Raw genomic sequence first — 17,455 nt, forward strand, 5'->3', positions numbered from 1 at the left:
ATGCTCAGCCCCAGCTGGGCGTCGTGGTCACCCTGTGCCCTCCTCCCATCACTGGACCTTCACAAGGCTCTCACCATGCCCTCAGTGAGGGCTGGCAGGGCTGTGCCTGTCGCATCCCAGGAGGGACCAAGCAGTCCCAAAATTAGCTGCTGGGGTGAAGGAGGCTCTGTCCAGTGGCTGCAGCAAGCAAGGGAGGCTGCTGGCACTGCTGGGCAGGATCCTGGGGAGGGTCAGTGTTGAGTATTTGCATTTTGATGACAAATACCCAGGAAGAGCCAGCGTGGCTGTGGCATGCCCATGGGGGTGACCCCTCAGGAGGCTGCTGTGCACCCTCAGAGGCATCTCTTGCAGGCAGTGCTGAGCTACTTCTTTCACTCCAAATCAGAGCACTTGAACCTGATTTTTGGGGCCACCGTGAGCAGCCCTCACATGGCAGAGAGCTCCAGTAGCGTGCAAGCAATGAGGAAAGCCTTGCATGTAAACCCTGAGAGCATCTTGTAAACATTCTGGGGGCTGGATGCTGGGAGGGAATGGAGCTGTGTGGTTTAGGTGCTGGGGAACCCTTTGCAAGCTCTCTGCCAGCTCAGCCTCTGCATGCAGCTGCATCAGCTGTGCCACCACTTGCCAGTGACTCTTGGATGCTTGGGGGTTCATAATTCATTTCTATTTTTGTTGGAAGCTCATTTTTTTTGGTTGTTGCCCCGTCGCAGGAAGTTGCTCTGATGAATGACTGGGGTGGATTTCTCTTCCAGAGGAACCCATGCTTAATGTGGGCTTTCTGTGGACATCTCTGTATATCAATACTGCTCTAATTGTCCATGACATATAGTCTTGGCCTTTTTCCCAGACAGTCTAAATAAATCATACACTTCTGCTATAGTAAATAGTCTGTTAGAGGAGATGTTATAGGCTTACAGCCCTCCCCCCTCCCTCCAGGAGCTTCTTTTCTCTGCCTCTCATTTTCCATGTACTTTCCATACCAATGAGGCACCTGCTGCCTGGGCCTGCAGGTCTGCAAGGACAAAGTGCCCAGTGTTGCAAGTCCCTCCAGGTTTGAGGGGCTGTGGTGGCCGTGCCCAGAGCTCTGCTGTGGAATTGGCATCTGCCCCTGACTGAGCTGAGTGGAGCTGGATAGTTTCCCACCCCGCTGAAGAAATGCTGGCATTGCACACTGGCAAGGTCTTTGTTAGTATATATTATTTACATCAAGAGAATGCATAAATAAAATAGTTAATATCTCACAAAAAAATACAGGTTCTGTTAATTGGGTGTCGCAAACCAAGCTTTGTGTGCACAGCAAACCTGCACGGAGGGCACAACTTGGGTCCTGCCAGCCCAGGAGAAGGTGACCTGGCTGGGAGGGCAGGGGTCTCCTGGGGCAGGGGACAGGTCACAGCCCAGCTGAGTGCTCCTCCAGGGAGAATAGGGATATGCACCAAACTGGAAGTGCAAGCTTTGCTAGGGCTGGTGGTGGAAAGGTGAATCGCAGGATGGTTTGGGAGGGACGTTAAAGCCCATCTTGTCCCATGGGCAGGGACACCTTCCACTAGGCCAGGTTACCCAGGGAGCTTCCCAGGGGAGAAAATCCCAGAGCAGGCATGGAGCTGGTGGGAAAAGATACCAGAGGAAAGCCCAGCACAGGAAGGCATTTTCCTTTTGGCTGCATCCTCCATCACCAGGGGCAGGAACACGCGTGCCCTCGGGCTCAGACGCAGCAGCAGAGCGTGGAGCAGTCCAGCCTGGCGGGGGTCCCGGCACTCCCAGCCTTCTTGTTCTCCTTAGGCAGCAGCAGCACGAGGGCCATGGCCAGGGCACAGTGGTAGAAGCTGTGCACGTAGGTGTAATCCCACTCCTGTGGGCAGGGAGAGCGCCGTGAGAAGCGGGAGCAGCAGGGCCGGGGACATTAAATTTCTACAAGTAGCCGAAAGGAAGGGGATAAAAAAGATTCCTGAACCTTCTGCCTCCCTTTGCTGTCAGAGAAGAAAGGATTTCCAGTGAAAAAAGAACCCTAAAGCAAAGGGGATTTAACACGTTCTAATTTGCACATTTCCCGATTCTTGAATGAAGTGTTTCATTACCCCGCGAAGGACGCGGCGGCGAGGCCGGGGCGCGCGGGGAGGCGGCTTCTGCTAAGTGACATTTTTATGTTCTGCTAGAATTTGCAATTACTAAATGCTTTGAAAAATAATCCTTGGGGATGCCTGTGAGGTTGTATCTCGCAGATCCCAAAGCACAGAGCAGCCGTAACGGCGGGGCTGAGCGCAGGCACGGCCGGCAGCTGTGTCGGGGGGTTATCGCCTGCCCGGCGGGACCCTTCCCAGCAGGATGGGGGGACTGGCCAGCAGCAGGAGGAGAAGGATGTAAACACAGCATCGAGTGCCCCTGGGAGTCACTGAGAGTCTTTTCTTTGGCGTGAGCCAGCTCTGGATCCGGCCATGCCTGGGTTGGATCCAGTCCCTGCCGCGTCGCTGTGAGGTGTCCTTAAGTCACCCGTGCCCAGTTTCCAAATAACCCTGCTCGCGCTTGACAAAGCCATTCTGAGGACCACGTGTGCCTGAGGAAAGCACATCCCCTGTCCTTGTCACTCACTCACTGAATGGGGGAAAAGAGACAGAGCATCACCCTGTGTGCTACTTGCTGTCACACCTGCTCTGAATGGATCAGGGGATGGGGACAAGCATGGAGGGACCCTTGTCCCCAGCATGCCCCCCCTGGAGCCCCACGCCTGAGCTGGGTTTTGTGCAGGGCTGGATGCAGCCCAGTGGTGTGAGTGGGGCTGTCCCTCTCTTGGTGATGTCCCTCACACCTTGCAGAGTCAGGGAGGGTGAGTGTCACACAGGTACCTCAAAGAAGAACCTCAGCATCAGCGCCAGTGCCCCGAAACAGAAGCCAGGACCAATCTGTTGGGTGTAGACACTCTTGTCAGGATAGAGCCCTTTCTTCTCCTTCATCTTCTGCAGCTGGGAGGAAGGAGAGAGCACACCAAGTGGATTCACCTGGATTTAGCTGGCTGCTCCACCCTCATTCCTTGTAATAACACATTTTTTTAAAATATTCAGCCCCAAAGCCAGCTCAGGGAGAGTGTGCCCTCACAAACCCAGCTGTGGGAGAGCAGATCCCAGCACAGCATCTGCAGGCTGGAGGATGCAGGGTGCTCCTGTGCCTTGGTCTCCTCTTTGCCCATCCCCTTCCCATGTTGGCCACTTGCTTTTTGCTGCTGGCTTAGTGACAGTTTATAACTGGGGCTTGCACCACTGTATTTCCACGATGTTTGGCATCATCTTTCTGCAATTTTTATCCCATCACTCCTGCAGTGGCTTCCCCACCTCACTCCCAGCTGGGTCCACAGCACAGTGGGACACAGACTGCAGCACTGTGCCCGACTGTCCCAGCTGGATTCAGGCAGACTGCAGACAGATTCCTCCCCATTTTATCACTGTGGTTTTATCCACATCTTCCCCGGATCTGGGGCAGTTTACCAGATCCCTCTGCCTCTGAGTAGCTGTAAAAACTCCATAAATACATTCCTGCTGATTAGAAATGCAGGGACAGCAGATGTGGTAGATTGCTCAGACCGATCGAATCTGGCATTTATCACAGAGGCTGCTGTCTGCCTTCTGCTCAGGTTGAAGGAGGAATCACTGTGAGACTGAGAGCTGCACCATGAGGAGGGAGTCCCTGGCATGGGTTCAGCCCTTTCCCCAGCAGGAGCACCCCACAGGGCCCATCCTGCCCCACGTACCCATCTGACCGTGATCACCAGCACGGCCGTCCCGATGGGGCCCGAGTAGACGCCGTAGCCCCAGCGGTCGTGGTAGATCCTCACGGCGATGGTGAGGACACCAAACATGATGAAGGTCGATCTCTTGGGCTCGTCAAACTCTGCCAGGGCTGAGGAACAGAGAAGAGGAAGAACCAGCTCACAGGCCCCCTTTTCCAGCTGCTTCCCTAAAGCCTTCCTGGGGTCTCACCCCCCCTGCCCTGGGGTTGTATTAATGTGTGGTTTACTCTTCTCATGTCACACTGCTGGGGAAACTGAGGCACATGGGGCAAAGCAAACCATCCTGAGGCATTTGAGTGGTGGGTCCAGGACATGATTGTTGGGTTTTTATTTCAGTGTTGTATGGGAGAGGTTAAAGGAGATTCCCTGCCCAGAGGAGCTGTGGCTGCCCCATCCCTGGAAGTGTTCCAGGCCAGGTTGGGTGGGGCTTGGAGCAACCCTGGAAGTCTTCCAGGTCAGGTTGGATGGTGCTTGGAGCAACCTGGGATAGTGGAAGGGGTCCCTGTCCATGGCAGGGGCTGGAACAAGACGATCTTTAAAATCCCTTCCCACTTTAAGCCACCCTATGATTTCCCCTTTCCTTGCCCCAGAATTCAGAAGCGATTGCAAAAACCCTCATGCCCTGTGAGCCCACAATCAGCTCTTGGGTTCATCCTCCATCTCCAGCCCTCCCAAACTTTCCAGCTCACTCTGGCACGGGCTCCACCACCCCAGAGCAGTGGGGCTCCCCCACTGATGCCATGGGGTCCCAGCTGCCCAGCCACACCAGCACCTGCCTGGGCTTTGCAAGCTGGAAGTCGCCAGTGTGAGTAAATTATTAGAGGCTTTTGTTTAGCACAGAATGGGGTAATAACTGATAAAAGTTATGGATCCCAGTGGGCTCCATGCTTTTCCAGCTTGCACAGCTGTGTTATGGCTGTCCTGGATTTGCATTCCGGGAAGTTTGCCCGAGGGTCTGCGTCCGCACATGTGCACTGGGGCTTTACAAGCCACAGTGAGAGGCTTCCCTGGGCTTCAGTCACCACACCTTCCATGTCCTTGGATCGTGCTTTTATAGGGAGTTTGGCTAAGGGATAATGTCCGCATGTTAATCTCTGTTGTTTCCCAGAGGGTCAATATTTTAAACCTCCTAGTCCAGGATTTGTATTTTTTTGCGAGGTTTCTGAACGCAGTAATGAAGCAATCAAGTTGAATTTTGCTGCAAGGAGCCAAAGTGTCTGGATCAGCTCTGACCTACCCTGACACTGCTGTTATCCACTGAAAATGCCCTTTGGAAATGATTTCCCTCGTTGCCTTTTCTAGCTGAGCAGAGAGAGCACTGAGGTGCCCTGGGCAGTGGGGGAGCCCCCTTGGGACTCACATTTTGATGGGACAGAGCCACTCCTAAGGGTAATATTTCCTCCACATATTTTTCCCTGGATGGTAAATTGATCCTATTGCATGCCCTGGAAGGGGGGTGCTCCTGCATCCTCACAGGATGAATTTGCCCAGCTGAGGGGTCTTACCCCTGCTTGTGCTGGGTTCTGAGGCTGCAGGAACCCCATCCCTGCTGGAGGTCCTGCACCATCCCTGGTGGGGCGGAAGGGAAAATCCTGTGGCCATTTTGAGGCTGACTTCAGCTTATCATGGGGAGAAATGGAAACTCTGTTTGGAATGGGCACTGGTTAGAAATGGTCCAAATTTTTGGGCAAGACCTTTGTTTGTTGGAACATCTCTCTCCCCTGACCCAGCTCTCTTCTCCTGCCATCAATAATTGCATCTTTCCAAAACTCATGGTGACAAAATGGGAAAATGATAGGTTTGGACTTTTTGTCTTCCTCATTTTTTTTTGTTTCTATTATATTTTGTTTTGGTGGCAAATAAGGAACAAAATGAGGAAAAAGAGAGTGAAGCAAATGTGGGGAAAAGGAAAACTGAATAACAGGGCAAGGGGTGGGATTTATAGTAAAAAGGAAGTGAAATAAATTTCTGCTTTTTCTAAGCAGATCTAATATTCCCATCAGCCCAGCCCAGGCTTTTGATAAACCAGGAAGTTATATTTGTTTTGACTAAACCACTTTGATTCTTATGCTACCAAGGGAAGTGGGAGATTCTGCATTTCTTAATACCCCTGAGTGAGGCAAGACAGGCTAATGGGCCTGATATGGGGAAAATGAGCAGAAATGGGAAATTCCCTGGTATATGAGGTTTCAGATTCAGTCATCTCATAGTCTTGTCCTGCCTTGAACTACAGCACAAGGTTGCCAGTGTTTTATTGTCATTTGAAGCAGAGAGCATGTGTGAGAGCTGGTGCAGGCAGAGGAACACCTGACCAACAGCACCAGCAGGTGCCTCTTTATCTCCAGGAATAAAATGTCCCCAGCCACCACTCAGTTGGTCAGGACCCCACCAGTTACAAAGACTTTCCAAGGTGCTAATGATACAAAACTGGATTAATCCTGGGCACAGGCTGACTTCCACAAAGGACAATTTCAGTGGCAGGTCAGGCGGAACTCAGAACGAGCGGCATTTCTGGAGACTGTCCCCACTGACTGTCCCATCATCCATCCTGACAAATCCAGCCCTTCCTGCCACTGGTGCAGCTCTCAGGAGCCACAACGGACCAGTTCTTACCCATCAGGGACACCCAGATGGACAGGGCTGTTCCGTAGATGCTGAAGTACTCCAGGATGTCGTAGCGCATAAAGCACAACACTGATAACCCGGGGCCGTCACAAAGGTGGTAAAACTATTCAAAAAGAAAAAAATTTATCAGAAAACCAGTTTCTTACCCACTTACCAGTAAGGTAAAGGCTCTATCAACTGGTTTGAAATAGTGTAGTTGCTGAGAGGATGGCCAGCCAGGCCAGAACAGTGTCAGCTACAGCAGGATCACTGATATGCAGTAATGAATATATTTGAGTGATAATGTCATCGTTCCCAGTTACGAATTGCCCAAGAATCAGCATTCTTCTCTTTTAGTACAAACTAAGACAGGCTTTAATTTGCCTCTTGGCCAGAATTTGCAATCTGATGACCAAGCTGCTTTGAGCTGGGCGCTGGGGGACGGCCTCTCCAGCAGAAGGAGGACTCTGGGGTTGTGGTTTTAATTGCGAAAGATTCTTGTAAAACAATTCAGAATGAGTGTCCTGATGAAATGTGTATGGATGCCAGGTCACTGTCCAGGCTAAAAGGGTTTATATGGCCAGACTCTGAATGCTGGGGAATTCACTCATTAGTGCATTCCCTTAAAAACCACCAGTTCCTGCCCATTAACTCATTGATTAGGTTATTTGCAAAAAACCCCATGGTCATGCAACATAAACGAAGACCACTCCAAGAAACCTTTTCCAGTGCAATCAGAGGAATGCTCCCAGTGTTTGCCTGGCTCTCTCCCTTTCCTGCCAGCCCTCAGCCCTGCAGGTTTTGCAGTGGCAGCACCAGGCAGCTCTGCTGTTCCTGAAGAAGTCCCTGCTCCGCTTGGCTGGGCGCCCTTGGAACGCTGCTCGCTGTCACGGCCCGGTGGGGATGCTGATATAATTTATAATGGGAATTGCTGTGAGCCCTCTGGCTGCCTGCAGCTTCTAGAAAAGATTGCACCACGGCTGTAACTCTTCTCCCTGCTTGAGATTGGGCTCGGGGAGTCTGGAGCCCGGGGGGAAGAAAGGGTGGAAGGCAGAGCGTGTTCCTGGCACTCGTCTGCCACGGCCATGTGCTTTCACTGCTCTGTTCAGCTCTCCTGCTGGAGGAGGAGTGGGATTCTACAAAAAATGCAACAGCAGCAGCTGCTGCCCTTCCAACCCCCTCCCCACCATACTGGCAGCTGCCTCTCCTCCTTTCCCTTCTTTCCCTTCCCCTCTCAGGGAGATTTTTCTTCTTCAATCTCTTCGGAGAGGACCTGTTCCACCTCCCATCGAAACCTGTGCCAATTTTCCTACTGGCTTCTTGAGGAGGTGGAGCAGACACAGACCCAGTGCAAAATGAAATTGTAGATGTCTGGCTTCCCTAGGGAGCTGGGGTGGGGGGCTCAGGGATATTTTCATATTAACTGCTCCTGTAGTTTTTATAGAACTGGCAGAATTTCTCCCCCTGCATTGCGGTTTAATCAGCTCAAATGGTCAAGGATGTTCTGTGGATCCTTAATAGGAGACCAAGCTGATTTTGAGCCATGTGTAAGAGCTTTTCACACTGGGAAGATCCTTTCTCTACTCCCTGCCTCAGTTTCTCTGTACAAGGAACATGCCAGCCCTCATGAGATGCCTTGAGATGGATGGGGATTATTGGGAAATGCAACATCAGCTGGGTTGCTGAGCTGTTTCCTTCATATTCTTCAGCAGATCATTGAAATGTAGTCAAACAGGAGATTTTTTGCAGTGGGAATGCTGCTTTGGGTGCTCAGCTGGTGTCTGTATGGAGTCAGCAGGGATACAAAGACCAGGGCAGCACATGGCTGGGAGCAGGAATAGGAATATTTTATATATGTACAGACATTTCTTCACTTGTTATTTCCACACAAAGGAAGGCCAGGGAAACAGCCTGGTAAAAGACACATTTCAACCCACAAAGGGTTAATAATTATTATATTTCAGCCTGTTTTAGTCTCTCCTTTCCCAGTGCAGAAACTCCCCTGACTCCAGCATTGCTCCCATCCCCAGCTGGTAATTGCAAAATCAATAATTTGACTACTATGTGCTTTTGGCTAAAATGACAGAGGCAGAGCAAGAGATTCTGGAGGCAGTTTAAAGGCTAAATTCAGCACGGCCACTTAGCAGCTGTAAAACAAAGAGAAAAGCCAGCTCCAAAGCATTGCAAATCAGTCAAGGCTCTTTGCACCCAGACCTTCTCCCTAATCTCAGCCATAAAACACCACTAAATCTCTGTAAGGCCACACTGTAGGACGTCCTAAACTGGAGCATCAGCTGCTCAGCACCACACATGGTGGGAAATAACTGGAAAAGGATATTTTAGGGGTTGTGCTGGCTGCTCTTGGGTGAATCAGCTTCTCAGTGCTACAGGGGGCATCTGGGAGGATAAAACATGCAGGTAGAGGGGAAATTGAGCACTTACCGCCACGAAGAACATGGTGAAGAAGTAAACCATGGCTTCCATGTGGAAACGCCGCTTGGCCGCGATGCTGATGGTGGGGAGGAAGACCAAGGAGCTGAGGGTGGGCAGAAGGAGCTTGGCCACCAGTGAGCCCATGGGTGCCTCGTGGGCCAGCAGCTCCTGGGAGCAGGGCAGGAATGGTGGAGGGAGCAGTGGGGAGTGTGCTTTAAAGTTTAAATGCCCTCGTGGCAGGGAACAGCTGCCACCGCCACAGCCCTCGCTGCTGCCTCATCCCAAATTCCTGACACAGCCGGTGGCTCCGGGCAGCAGATGCTCTGTGCCCCCAAAACTGGCCTGGGTGTTTCTAAAGGAGGAAAAGGGAGTGTTGTCCTTGCACGCCTTGTGCTGGGTGTTGGATTTGGGTGCATGGTGGGTGAGCTCAGGCTCTGGGTTTGCTCGCTCCTCATGGGGACATCCCAACCCTACACCCTGCTGTCCCTGTGCTGAGCCTCGTCAGTGCTGCTGGAGCAGTCCAGCAGGGAAATCCATCATCTTTCCTCACAAAGTGGAGGGGCAGGCACTGATCTGTCCTCTCTGGTGGCCAGGGATAGGACCTGGCACTGTCCTGTGCGGGGTCAGGAGCTGAACTTGGTGATCCCTGTAGATCCCTTGCATTATTTCATTATTCTCTGCTCTACATTTCCACATAGGAAGAACTGGTATGTGGCAGGCCCTAGGGTTTTTTTAAACAGTGGGATGTATCCTACAACCTTTATACACTTGAGAAACACACACCAAGCTCCAAACCTGCCTTTTATTTCCCCACCTGGGGACAGACATGGGGTAGCTGGTGCGACACAACACCCAAGGCCTGCTGCCAGTGCCTACGTGCCCTCCGTGGGGTTCACTGCAGCCACATTTCCCAGCCATGCCCTCAGCCTCTGCAGCCTGGCCACCTCCAGGAGCTCTGTCTGAAATTCAGGAGCCGAGCGTCTCCGGGCTGGAGGAATTCGAGCGGATTGTCGTGCGGAGCAGGAAAAGCTGGAGGAAAGGAAACCAAAATCCAAGCGGCGTTCGGGGCTGCTAATCCACTCAGTGGTTCTCTCTTTTATTATGACTTTTTATTATATCGCTGCTGCTCCCCCCCTGCGTTAATATCTTTTCCTTGGAGCCTCGCAGGGATTCTCGGCATCCTTTCGGCACAGCTGTTCCCGGGACACGGGCAGCAGGAATGCTCTGCTTGAGCAAGCGCCTTTGTGGCTGCGGCTTTGGGGAGGAGGCTGGGAGCTCTGATAGCAGCCACCAGCTCCGGGGCTGATAGGACGGGCTGGCCTCTCCCCCGGGAGGGGGTCTGGAGCAAAGACAGGCACGCACGGATAAAAAAAAAAAATCTTTAAAAATATTCTTTAAAACCACTGCAGGACGTTGGAGGGGGAGTGAGGGGTGTGTGTGTGTGTGTGTGTGTGCAGAGAATGGCACAGAGCATTGGCACAGAGCATTAAAGCATTGACTCTGTGCCCAGAGCCTTCCCTGGGGCTCAGATGAGCTGGGTAGTGCTCCCGTTTTTAGCTGATACTGCAGGAACCATCCACATTCCCCATCCACATTCCCTGGCTGGCTGCAGGCATCGTCCCTCGGCGGGATGCTGCCCACACCACATCTCCAGCCGCCCTCCTGCCTGGGCAGGCTATAAACTTACCACAAAACTCTGCAGAACTGAATCTTGACCAATAAATATTGAAAAACCCCGGTGTCCCTGTTTACTGTGAAAATCAATCCCTCCAAGCCAGCACATCAAATACCCTGGTGCTCCCCAGGTGTCCAGCCCTGAGCTGAAAGCAGAGCTCCAGCACAGCCCAGAGTGCCCAGCTCCTTTTTTGGGCCATTCATCCTCAGATGAATCCATTATTCTGTGTCCAGGATCTGCTTGGACCAAGGATGGTGCCATGGGGCACAGCAGGGCTTGTCCTCATGGGAGTTTTGAGGAGATTTGGGGTTAAGAGGGGGTTGCACAAACTATTTTGCATCCCTGGCTATGAAAACATCATCTGCCCTGCTTTTGTGGCCATGAGATGGATGTGAGAGAGGTGAAAGCACAGCTCCAAACCTGCTGCTGAGGGCAAACCTCCATGTCTGGGTGCAAAGCAGCCCCCACAGAACTTGTGGGGACACGGCAGCTGTGCAACAAGGGTGGTGGCTGTGCACAAGGCAAACACATCAGGTGAAAAATGCCATCAGGTAGTTGTTAAATACATCTCCTCACCCCAACCCTTTGCCCAAAATCCAGCTGGCTCCCACTGGAAAGGAAACCCCGTTGGCTGCTGGATGCAGCAAGTGCCAGCCATGGCAGGCACTCCCCAAGCAGGGAAGTGTTGGAGCTCTCAGGAGCAAGAAAACATTCCACAGGTTGTTGGGGTTTTTATTCTATTTTTTTTTAAATTTTTTTACTCTCCCAGCTGCACACCCTGGGCTGGTGGTTGGGTTGCTGCCAGCGCTGTAGGCATGGGGGGGAAAACAAACTCCCATCAGGTTGCACACATGTTTCAGCTATTATTGAAAAAGAGCCCCCAAAATAAATGGGGAGGAGAGGGGCAGGCAGGTGGTGAGCTCCTGGCAGGAGCTGCTGCTGCTGCTTTAAAAGGTCTTTGTTCACTGCGAACACCGCGGTGCAGACGTGGGTTGGGCAAACCTTCCCGGGAAGGAACCCAAAAAACAAAGGGCCAGGACTTTGTTCCTTCTTTCCTAAACAGGTAGGAAATGGAGAAAGAGCAAATTTTAGCTCCTGGAGTTTAAGTGCTGCTGGAAAGGGAATTTTAAAACCTGCATTCCACAGGGCTAATTTCGTGTGGATCGGCGTGCACGCAGGAACGGTGATATATATGGCTGAAAAGTGGCTCCCAGATGCCAAACCCAGGTTCTGGTATGCTGTCCTGGATCCTTCCAGGGTAACATTAACCATGGCTTGCTGCAAGCCCTTCTACCCTTTCAACTCAGACGTTGCAGTGGAGGAAAGAGACACAGAGAGTTTTGTTTTATTTTTAATATGAGGGTGATGGTTTGAAAGCAGTGTGTGTTGGAACAGGGGCTGAGGGGGCTGTGCCAGCTGAGAGGATTGAGACTATTTTCTCCTTGGGATGAGTATGGGATGATCTTTCATCTGCCTGTGTTGTAGACTGGGTCAGAATTGAAACCTGCTCAGTAGAGTGTCACCAGTCAGTGCCAGGCTGGAGATACTGGTGATAATGACCCAAAAACAAAGAGTGAAGCTGCAGTTCTACCTGGGGTTGCACTTTGGTGCTGCAAAGTGTTTTTTACCACTTCATTACTTCAGAGTTTAATTTTTTATCCCCACAACCCAGCTGATGGTGAGAGGCTGGATGGTGGCCTCCATCATGTGACACAGTCCTGAACAATGTGACAACCATGGCACCACCCAGTTTGTGATGATTTCCTGCCTTTTTTTGATCGAGAATCCTCCTGGTGTGGAAGCACCTGGTGCAGGAGTGGAGCAGCCCACGGGCACGAGCCCTTTCCTGGCTAGCTGGAGAAGGGATGGCAGCAGCACCTGGATAAAACACCTCTCCCCATCCACTGCTTGGGGCTGGAGGTGAGATCCTGATGTGGGGAACAATTTCTGGCCAGCTGGAGCCCAGACACAGCCCTGGCACCAGGGAAAGGAGTCCCACAAAGGCAGAGCCACCAGCTGGGCTGGAGCCCTGCTCAGCCACTGCTGCAGCCCCAGCTCTGATCACCCAGCCCCAGCCCTGCCAAAGCACCTGCATCCTCCTTGTTTTATTAGTGGAATAAATTGCCACTTAAAATATCCATTCTCCCTAAGGCCTGGCCTCATTTGAGGCAGCTTTAGCTGAATACTTACCCTTAAAAAAAAAAATCCCCCTTCCTGTCTCCTTGTTGAATAAACCTATTATGCATATTGCTCTCAGGTATTCCTGCTGCTGTTTTCCTTAGGGTTTTTTCACTCTTCCCTTTCCTCTCAGCCCTGTCATGGCCCATGACAAGCATGTCACCATTAATGATAAGGATATCTGATTTCTTGTCACCACTTTTCCATTGCTCCTACCTTTGGGATGTCCTGGGGTGGCCCCCCACTGACAAATTCATGGAGGCAGTGCAGGGGTTTATTGCTCATTTCATGGTGTTTAATGGGTTTTTTTTACAGTCATAACTCCTGGAGCCCAGTAACGACGTTGAGGGTCTCAGCTCTCACCCTGTTGGTCACAAAAATATCATTTTCTGCAGAGAAACGCTTGAAGCTGTGATGCTTCAAGGCTCAACATCCAAAAAGGGAATGAAACCAGTCTTAGGGGTTTTGGGGAGTCTGACTCACAGATTTTGAATGCCTGTGGTTGGCAGGGCTGCATAGCTGATGGCCCTCAGCACAATACTGCTCAACTTCCATGGCAGACTCATTCCATTCAAAGAAAAGCCTTTGTACTTTTTTTTCTCCAATCTTTGAATAGCTAAAATTTTGAACCGAGCTTGACTTGCCTGGAAGCTCCTCCAGGTTCTTGCAGGAGTGTGCAACCTTTGGGGACAGGTAAGCTTGAAGTCCGCACAGAAAAAAGAGGTTCTTGAAACCATTGAAACTCCACAGCAACGACCATACCTGGGGTCACTGCGGTCACTTGTGGCTTTCAAACTGCCCAGAGACATTTTTCACAGGAATCTGATGGTGGGAGCAGCTTGGTGGCTTTGGCTGGTTCAGTTTGACTCAACATTTTGCAAAGCCTCACGCCAAGATGCCATAAATCAGCCCCATGCCCAGTGTGTGGGGACACGCAGGGATGAGCTGCCTTGCCCAACACTGCGCCGCAGGTCACTCTGCAAGGGACCAAAGAACACTTCTGCCTCTAAAGAACGCTTCTTTTGGTCTTCTCTTGCGTGTTTTACTCACCCAGTGGTGGGCCACAGCTGCAGCCCTTGGCTGCCAGGGGCTTTTTGGGGGGCTTTGATCCCCTTGGTGAAGTTCTGGTCGTGCAAGGACCTCACACGCTCGGGGTACAGCTTTCATCTGCCCATGCCACACCAGTCTGGGCTGGAAACAACTGCAGAAGTGTCAAACAAATGCATCAGTTCTACAGTCAGGATGAAAAAGGAGGAAAATCAACCAGTTGTCTCATACCTGAGGGAAGATGGAGCTGCAGGGGGGCCTTGGGCAAACAGATTCCTGACCATGCTCACAGTCCTGGACCTGGGCAGGAATTCTGGGGAGCCTGCTACAGCAGAGCCATCACATCTGCTGTGCCAGGAAAGGGCTGATCTGGCTGGGAAAGTGGTGCTGGAGCTCCATATCCATGGCTCTGGCTCACCAAGAGGAGATCCTGTGATACAGAGTTCATGGAGGTCTCATTCCAAGGATGTGCTTGGGGCTCAGGGGTGCTGGGTGTCAGCTCCAGCAGGTCCAAGGCTGGTGCTTGGGTCAGGATGGAAAAGTGTCCTGCCATGGGAAGCACAGGGAAGAGGTCAGTGTGTCCTGCCTGGATCAGTGGGCTGTCACTCTCTGCTCCAGGCTGAGTGAGGTCCCTCTGCCCCAGCAAAGGGATCCCCCAGCCCTCCCTCTCTCCTGATCCTGCAGAACCCCGAGTTTGTCCTCTCAGCTGAACATCCCTGGCTCCTTCAGCAGCCCCAGTGCCCAGCCCAGGGATCTGCTGAACTCCTTTCAGCCAGGGAATCTCCTTTCCTCCACAGGCTCTTCTCTGGTCAAACCAGCAGCCATTGGAGCCTCTGCTGCTGCTTCGGGTTTTTTGCACTCTGAATTCTGGGGTGGAAAAGCCTGGCAGCCTCCTGGGACAGGGCTGTCCTGTGTCCCCTTGGGGTGGCTGCTCTGTGTCCCTTGGGGTACCTGCTCTGTGTCCCTTGGGGTGGCTGCTCTGTGTCCCCTAGAGTACCAGCTCTGTGTCCCCTAGAGTACCAGCTCTGTGTCCCCCAGGGTACCTGCTCTGTGTCCCTCAAGGTGGCTGCTCTATGACCCTCTGGGGTGGCTGCTCTGTGTCCCTCAAGGTCCCTGCTCTGTGTCCCCCAGGGTGGCTGTCACCCACCGTGTCCTGGGGCAGTGGCAGGAGTGAATGCCCAGCAGTGAATGCCCAGGATTGCTGCTCTGCCTCTCCCAAGTGCCGGATGCAGAGAGCAGAGCTGGATAAGGGACTCTCATCCAAACCCCAAATTTCCCTGGGAAAGTCCAACACGAGCCCTCAGTGACCGTCCCGGGTGGGAAAGGCTCTCGCTGTCCATGCAGGTGCATCTTGTCTCAATTTACTGCGAGCCCAAAAGCAGTAAATAACATCTGCAAATCATTTCTAACGCTCCAGCCAAAAACCGGGAGATAAAACCCGCTGTTGTCCGAGCCTGGCCGGCCGTGATTAATGCTGTACCTGCAGCAGCAGCCCCGGGGCTTTGGGGACACCGCTGTCCCCGGGGTTTTGGGGTGGCAGCATTGAAGCTGCGGGGTTTGGCCGATGTGAAACTCGTGTTTTGGATCTGCTCCGTGCTGCAGTGTGTTCTCGGGGCTGGTCGGGCTCCCATCGAGGCGATGGCATCGCTCCTGCTGATTTCACGGGGCCGGGGCGGGGCTGTGCGAGCCGCCAGGGATAACACTGTGATTTATGGCAGCAATCAGTTGCCACTAGGAGCTGGTTAGGAATTTTCCGATGAAACGGGGATTGCGTCAGAAACCGCTGAGTCATCTCAACTGTTTCATAAAAAAAAAAAAAAAAGAAAAAAGAAAAAAATACTATATTAAAAAAAAAAAACCTTTTGGCTTTGATGAACTTTTGGTGAAGCACAGACTGAGTGTGTCTCGCCTGCTGCCGGCTCCCCCAGATCAGCATTCCCAGCCTCTGGCATTGCTCCTCCAGCCTGGGACAGGGTGTGAGGTCACCCAGGGATGGCATCTCCTGGGGTGTCACCTCCTGCCCATCCCCGGGGCTGGGGGATGCTGGGGCTCACAGGGATCCAGGCTGCTCTGGCGTTTTCAATGTGAAATAATAATTCGATGCTTTTAAAACCTCTCGTGTTCAGACTTTTCCCTCCTGGTTGTTCCAAAACGGAAAGGGTTTTCTCCTGCATGTCTCGGGCTGGGATATTTTGAAATGCAGGAGCTGGGTGAACTCAAGTGCTAAATTTTCCCAGTGTCCTGGTCACAGCCAACTGATGGAAAATTGAAAGTTGCAAATCAACCTGGCTGGGTAAATTAGAACAGGCTGGCAGACATTTAGCCAAACAGAAAAGGAGACTTCATTTCCCATGTAATTTTTTTGGGACGGATTCTCTGTCACACAGACATCCCTGGGAGGACTGGATCCAAATTAACAACGCTGGGATTTCTGCAGGGTACAGGGAGCTGTGAGGGAAACTGTGCCCATGGGGGGGGGACAGTCACCTCAGGGCCCTGCAGATGGGTGCCCCTGGCCTGTGGCAAATGGTGACAGGGCTGAATGTCACCCTCAAATCCAGAAACAGCCAAAGGGACAACATGCAGTGCAGTGCCCTGCTGGGGTGCTGGTTTTGCCCTGTGCAAATAGAGAAGGAGGAAAGGCTGGAGCTGAAACATGTCTGGAGGGATGTAGGAACTGTTCAGGTGGGCTCCTCAGAGCTGCTGGGATGTGCTGAGGAAGGCACAGGAATGAATGCCACCACATTTGACACATACAGATCTCAGAACACAGACAGATGGATCATATATCAAATATAGGTTGCACACACTGTGGCTGTGGCCTTCTTCCCCACAGGCTTTTCTCCCAGACACACAAACACAGATCAGACACGACCTGTGCGTGGCTGTTACTGAGCCAGGGGATTTGTCCCCACCAAAAATGGCTCTTGATGTGCCCCAAACCAATTTTCTGACCCCATTTTCTGCATGGCACAAAACTATTTCAAGTGGCAAGACTGGGCACTGAGCTTGACCAAACAGCACCATAAACACAGAACCTTGAGGATTTGGCTCATTTTCCAGCAGCAAGTGAAGTGAAAAGCCTGGCAGACCATTTCCCTGGCCATCCCAGAGACAGCACGTGGCTGCACAATGCCCGTGGAGGCACCGGGAGATGTTTGGTGATCTGATGATGGGGTGGGGGCAGCAGGTCCCGTTCTGCCGCCCGAGGAGGGGAGAGCAGCATCCTCCGAGGGATGCCGGGGTAGAAAAGTGCAGCATCCTCCGAGGGTGCCGGGGAGTGGAGCATCCTCCCAGGGAGTGCCCGGGGAGGGGGAAAAGCAGAGCATCCTCCAGGGTGTGGGGAAAAGCGGAGCATCCTCCTGTGTGGGGGAAAAGCAGAGCATCTTCCCGGGGAGGGGGGGAAGCAGAGCATCCTCCAGGGTGTGGGGAAAAGCGGAGCATCCTCCGGAGGATCCCCGGGGATTGGGAGCACAGCATCCTCCCGGGGTTTCCCTGCCTTGCGTGGACCAGCGGGAACGCATGCGTGCGGTGCGGGCTCTCCCCGCCTGTGCCCCCCCGGTCTCGCCTCAGGAAACCGGCTGGCGGCCGCGGGCCGGCGCCGGGGGAGGCGAGGGGTTAACCGGGGTGGGGGCATCCCGGGCCGAGAGGTGTGAATTCCGCCCGCTCTCCCCCTGCCTCCCCCCCGCCGCCGCTATAAGAGCGGCCGGCGCGGGCTGGGGGGAGCCACTGCGGCG

General features: G+C 52.7%; 1 protein-coding gene across 1 annotated transcript; it reads right to left on the minus strand.

Moving 5' to 3' along the window:
• Positions 1-1,705: 1,705 nt before the first annotated feature.
• MYMK (myomaker, myoblast fusion factor) lies at positions 1,706-8,962 on the minus strand. Its single transcript, XM_059486629.1, has 5 exons — positions 8,828-8,962; positions 6,395-6,509; positions 3,743-3,891; positions 2,844-2,960; positions 1,706-1,852 (listed from the first exon to the last, which is right to left on the minus strand). The coding sequence occupies exons 1-5, from the start codon at positions 8,960-8,962 to the stop codon at positions 1,706-1,708; spliced, it is 663 nt and encodes a 220-aa protein (XP_059342612.1).
• Between the last annotated feature and the right edge of the window lie 8,493 nt (positions 8,963-17,455).

Source organism: Ammospiza nelsoni, chromosome 20 (assembly GCF_027579445.1).
Source record: "Ammospiza nelsoni isolate bAmmNel1 chromosome 20, bAmmNel1.pri, whole genome shotgun sequence".
NCBI classification, from domain to species: domain Eukaryota; kingdom Metazoa; phylum Chordata; class Aves; order Passeriformes; family Passerellidae; genus Ammospiza; species Ammospiza nelsoni.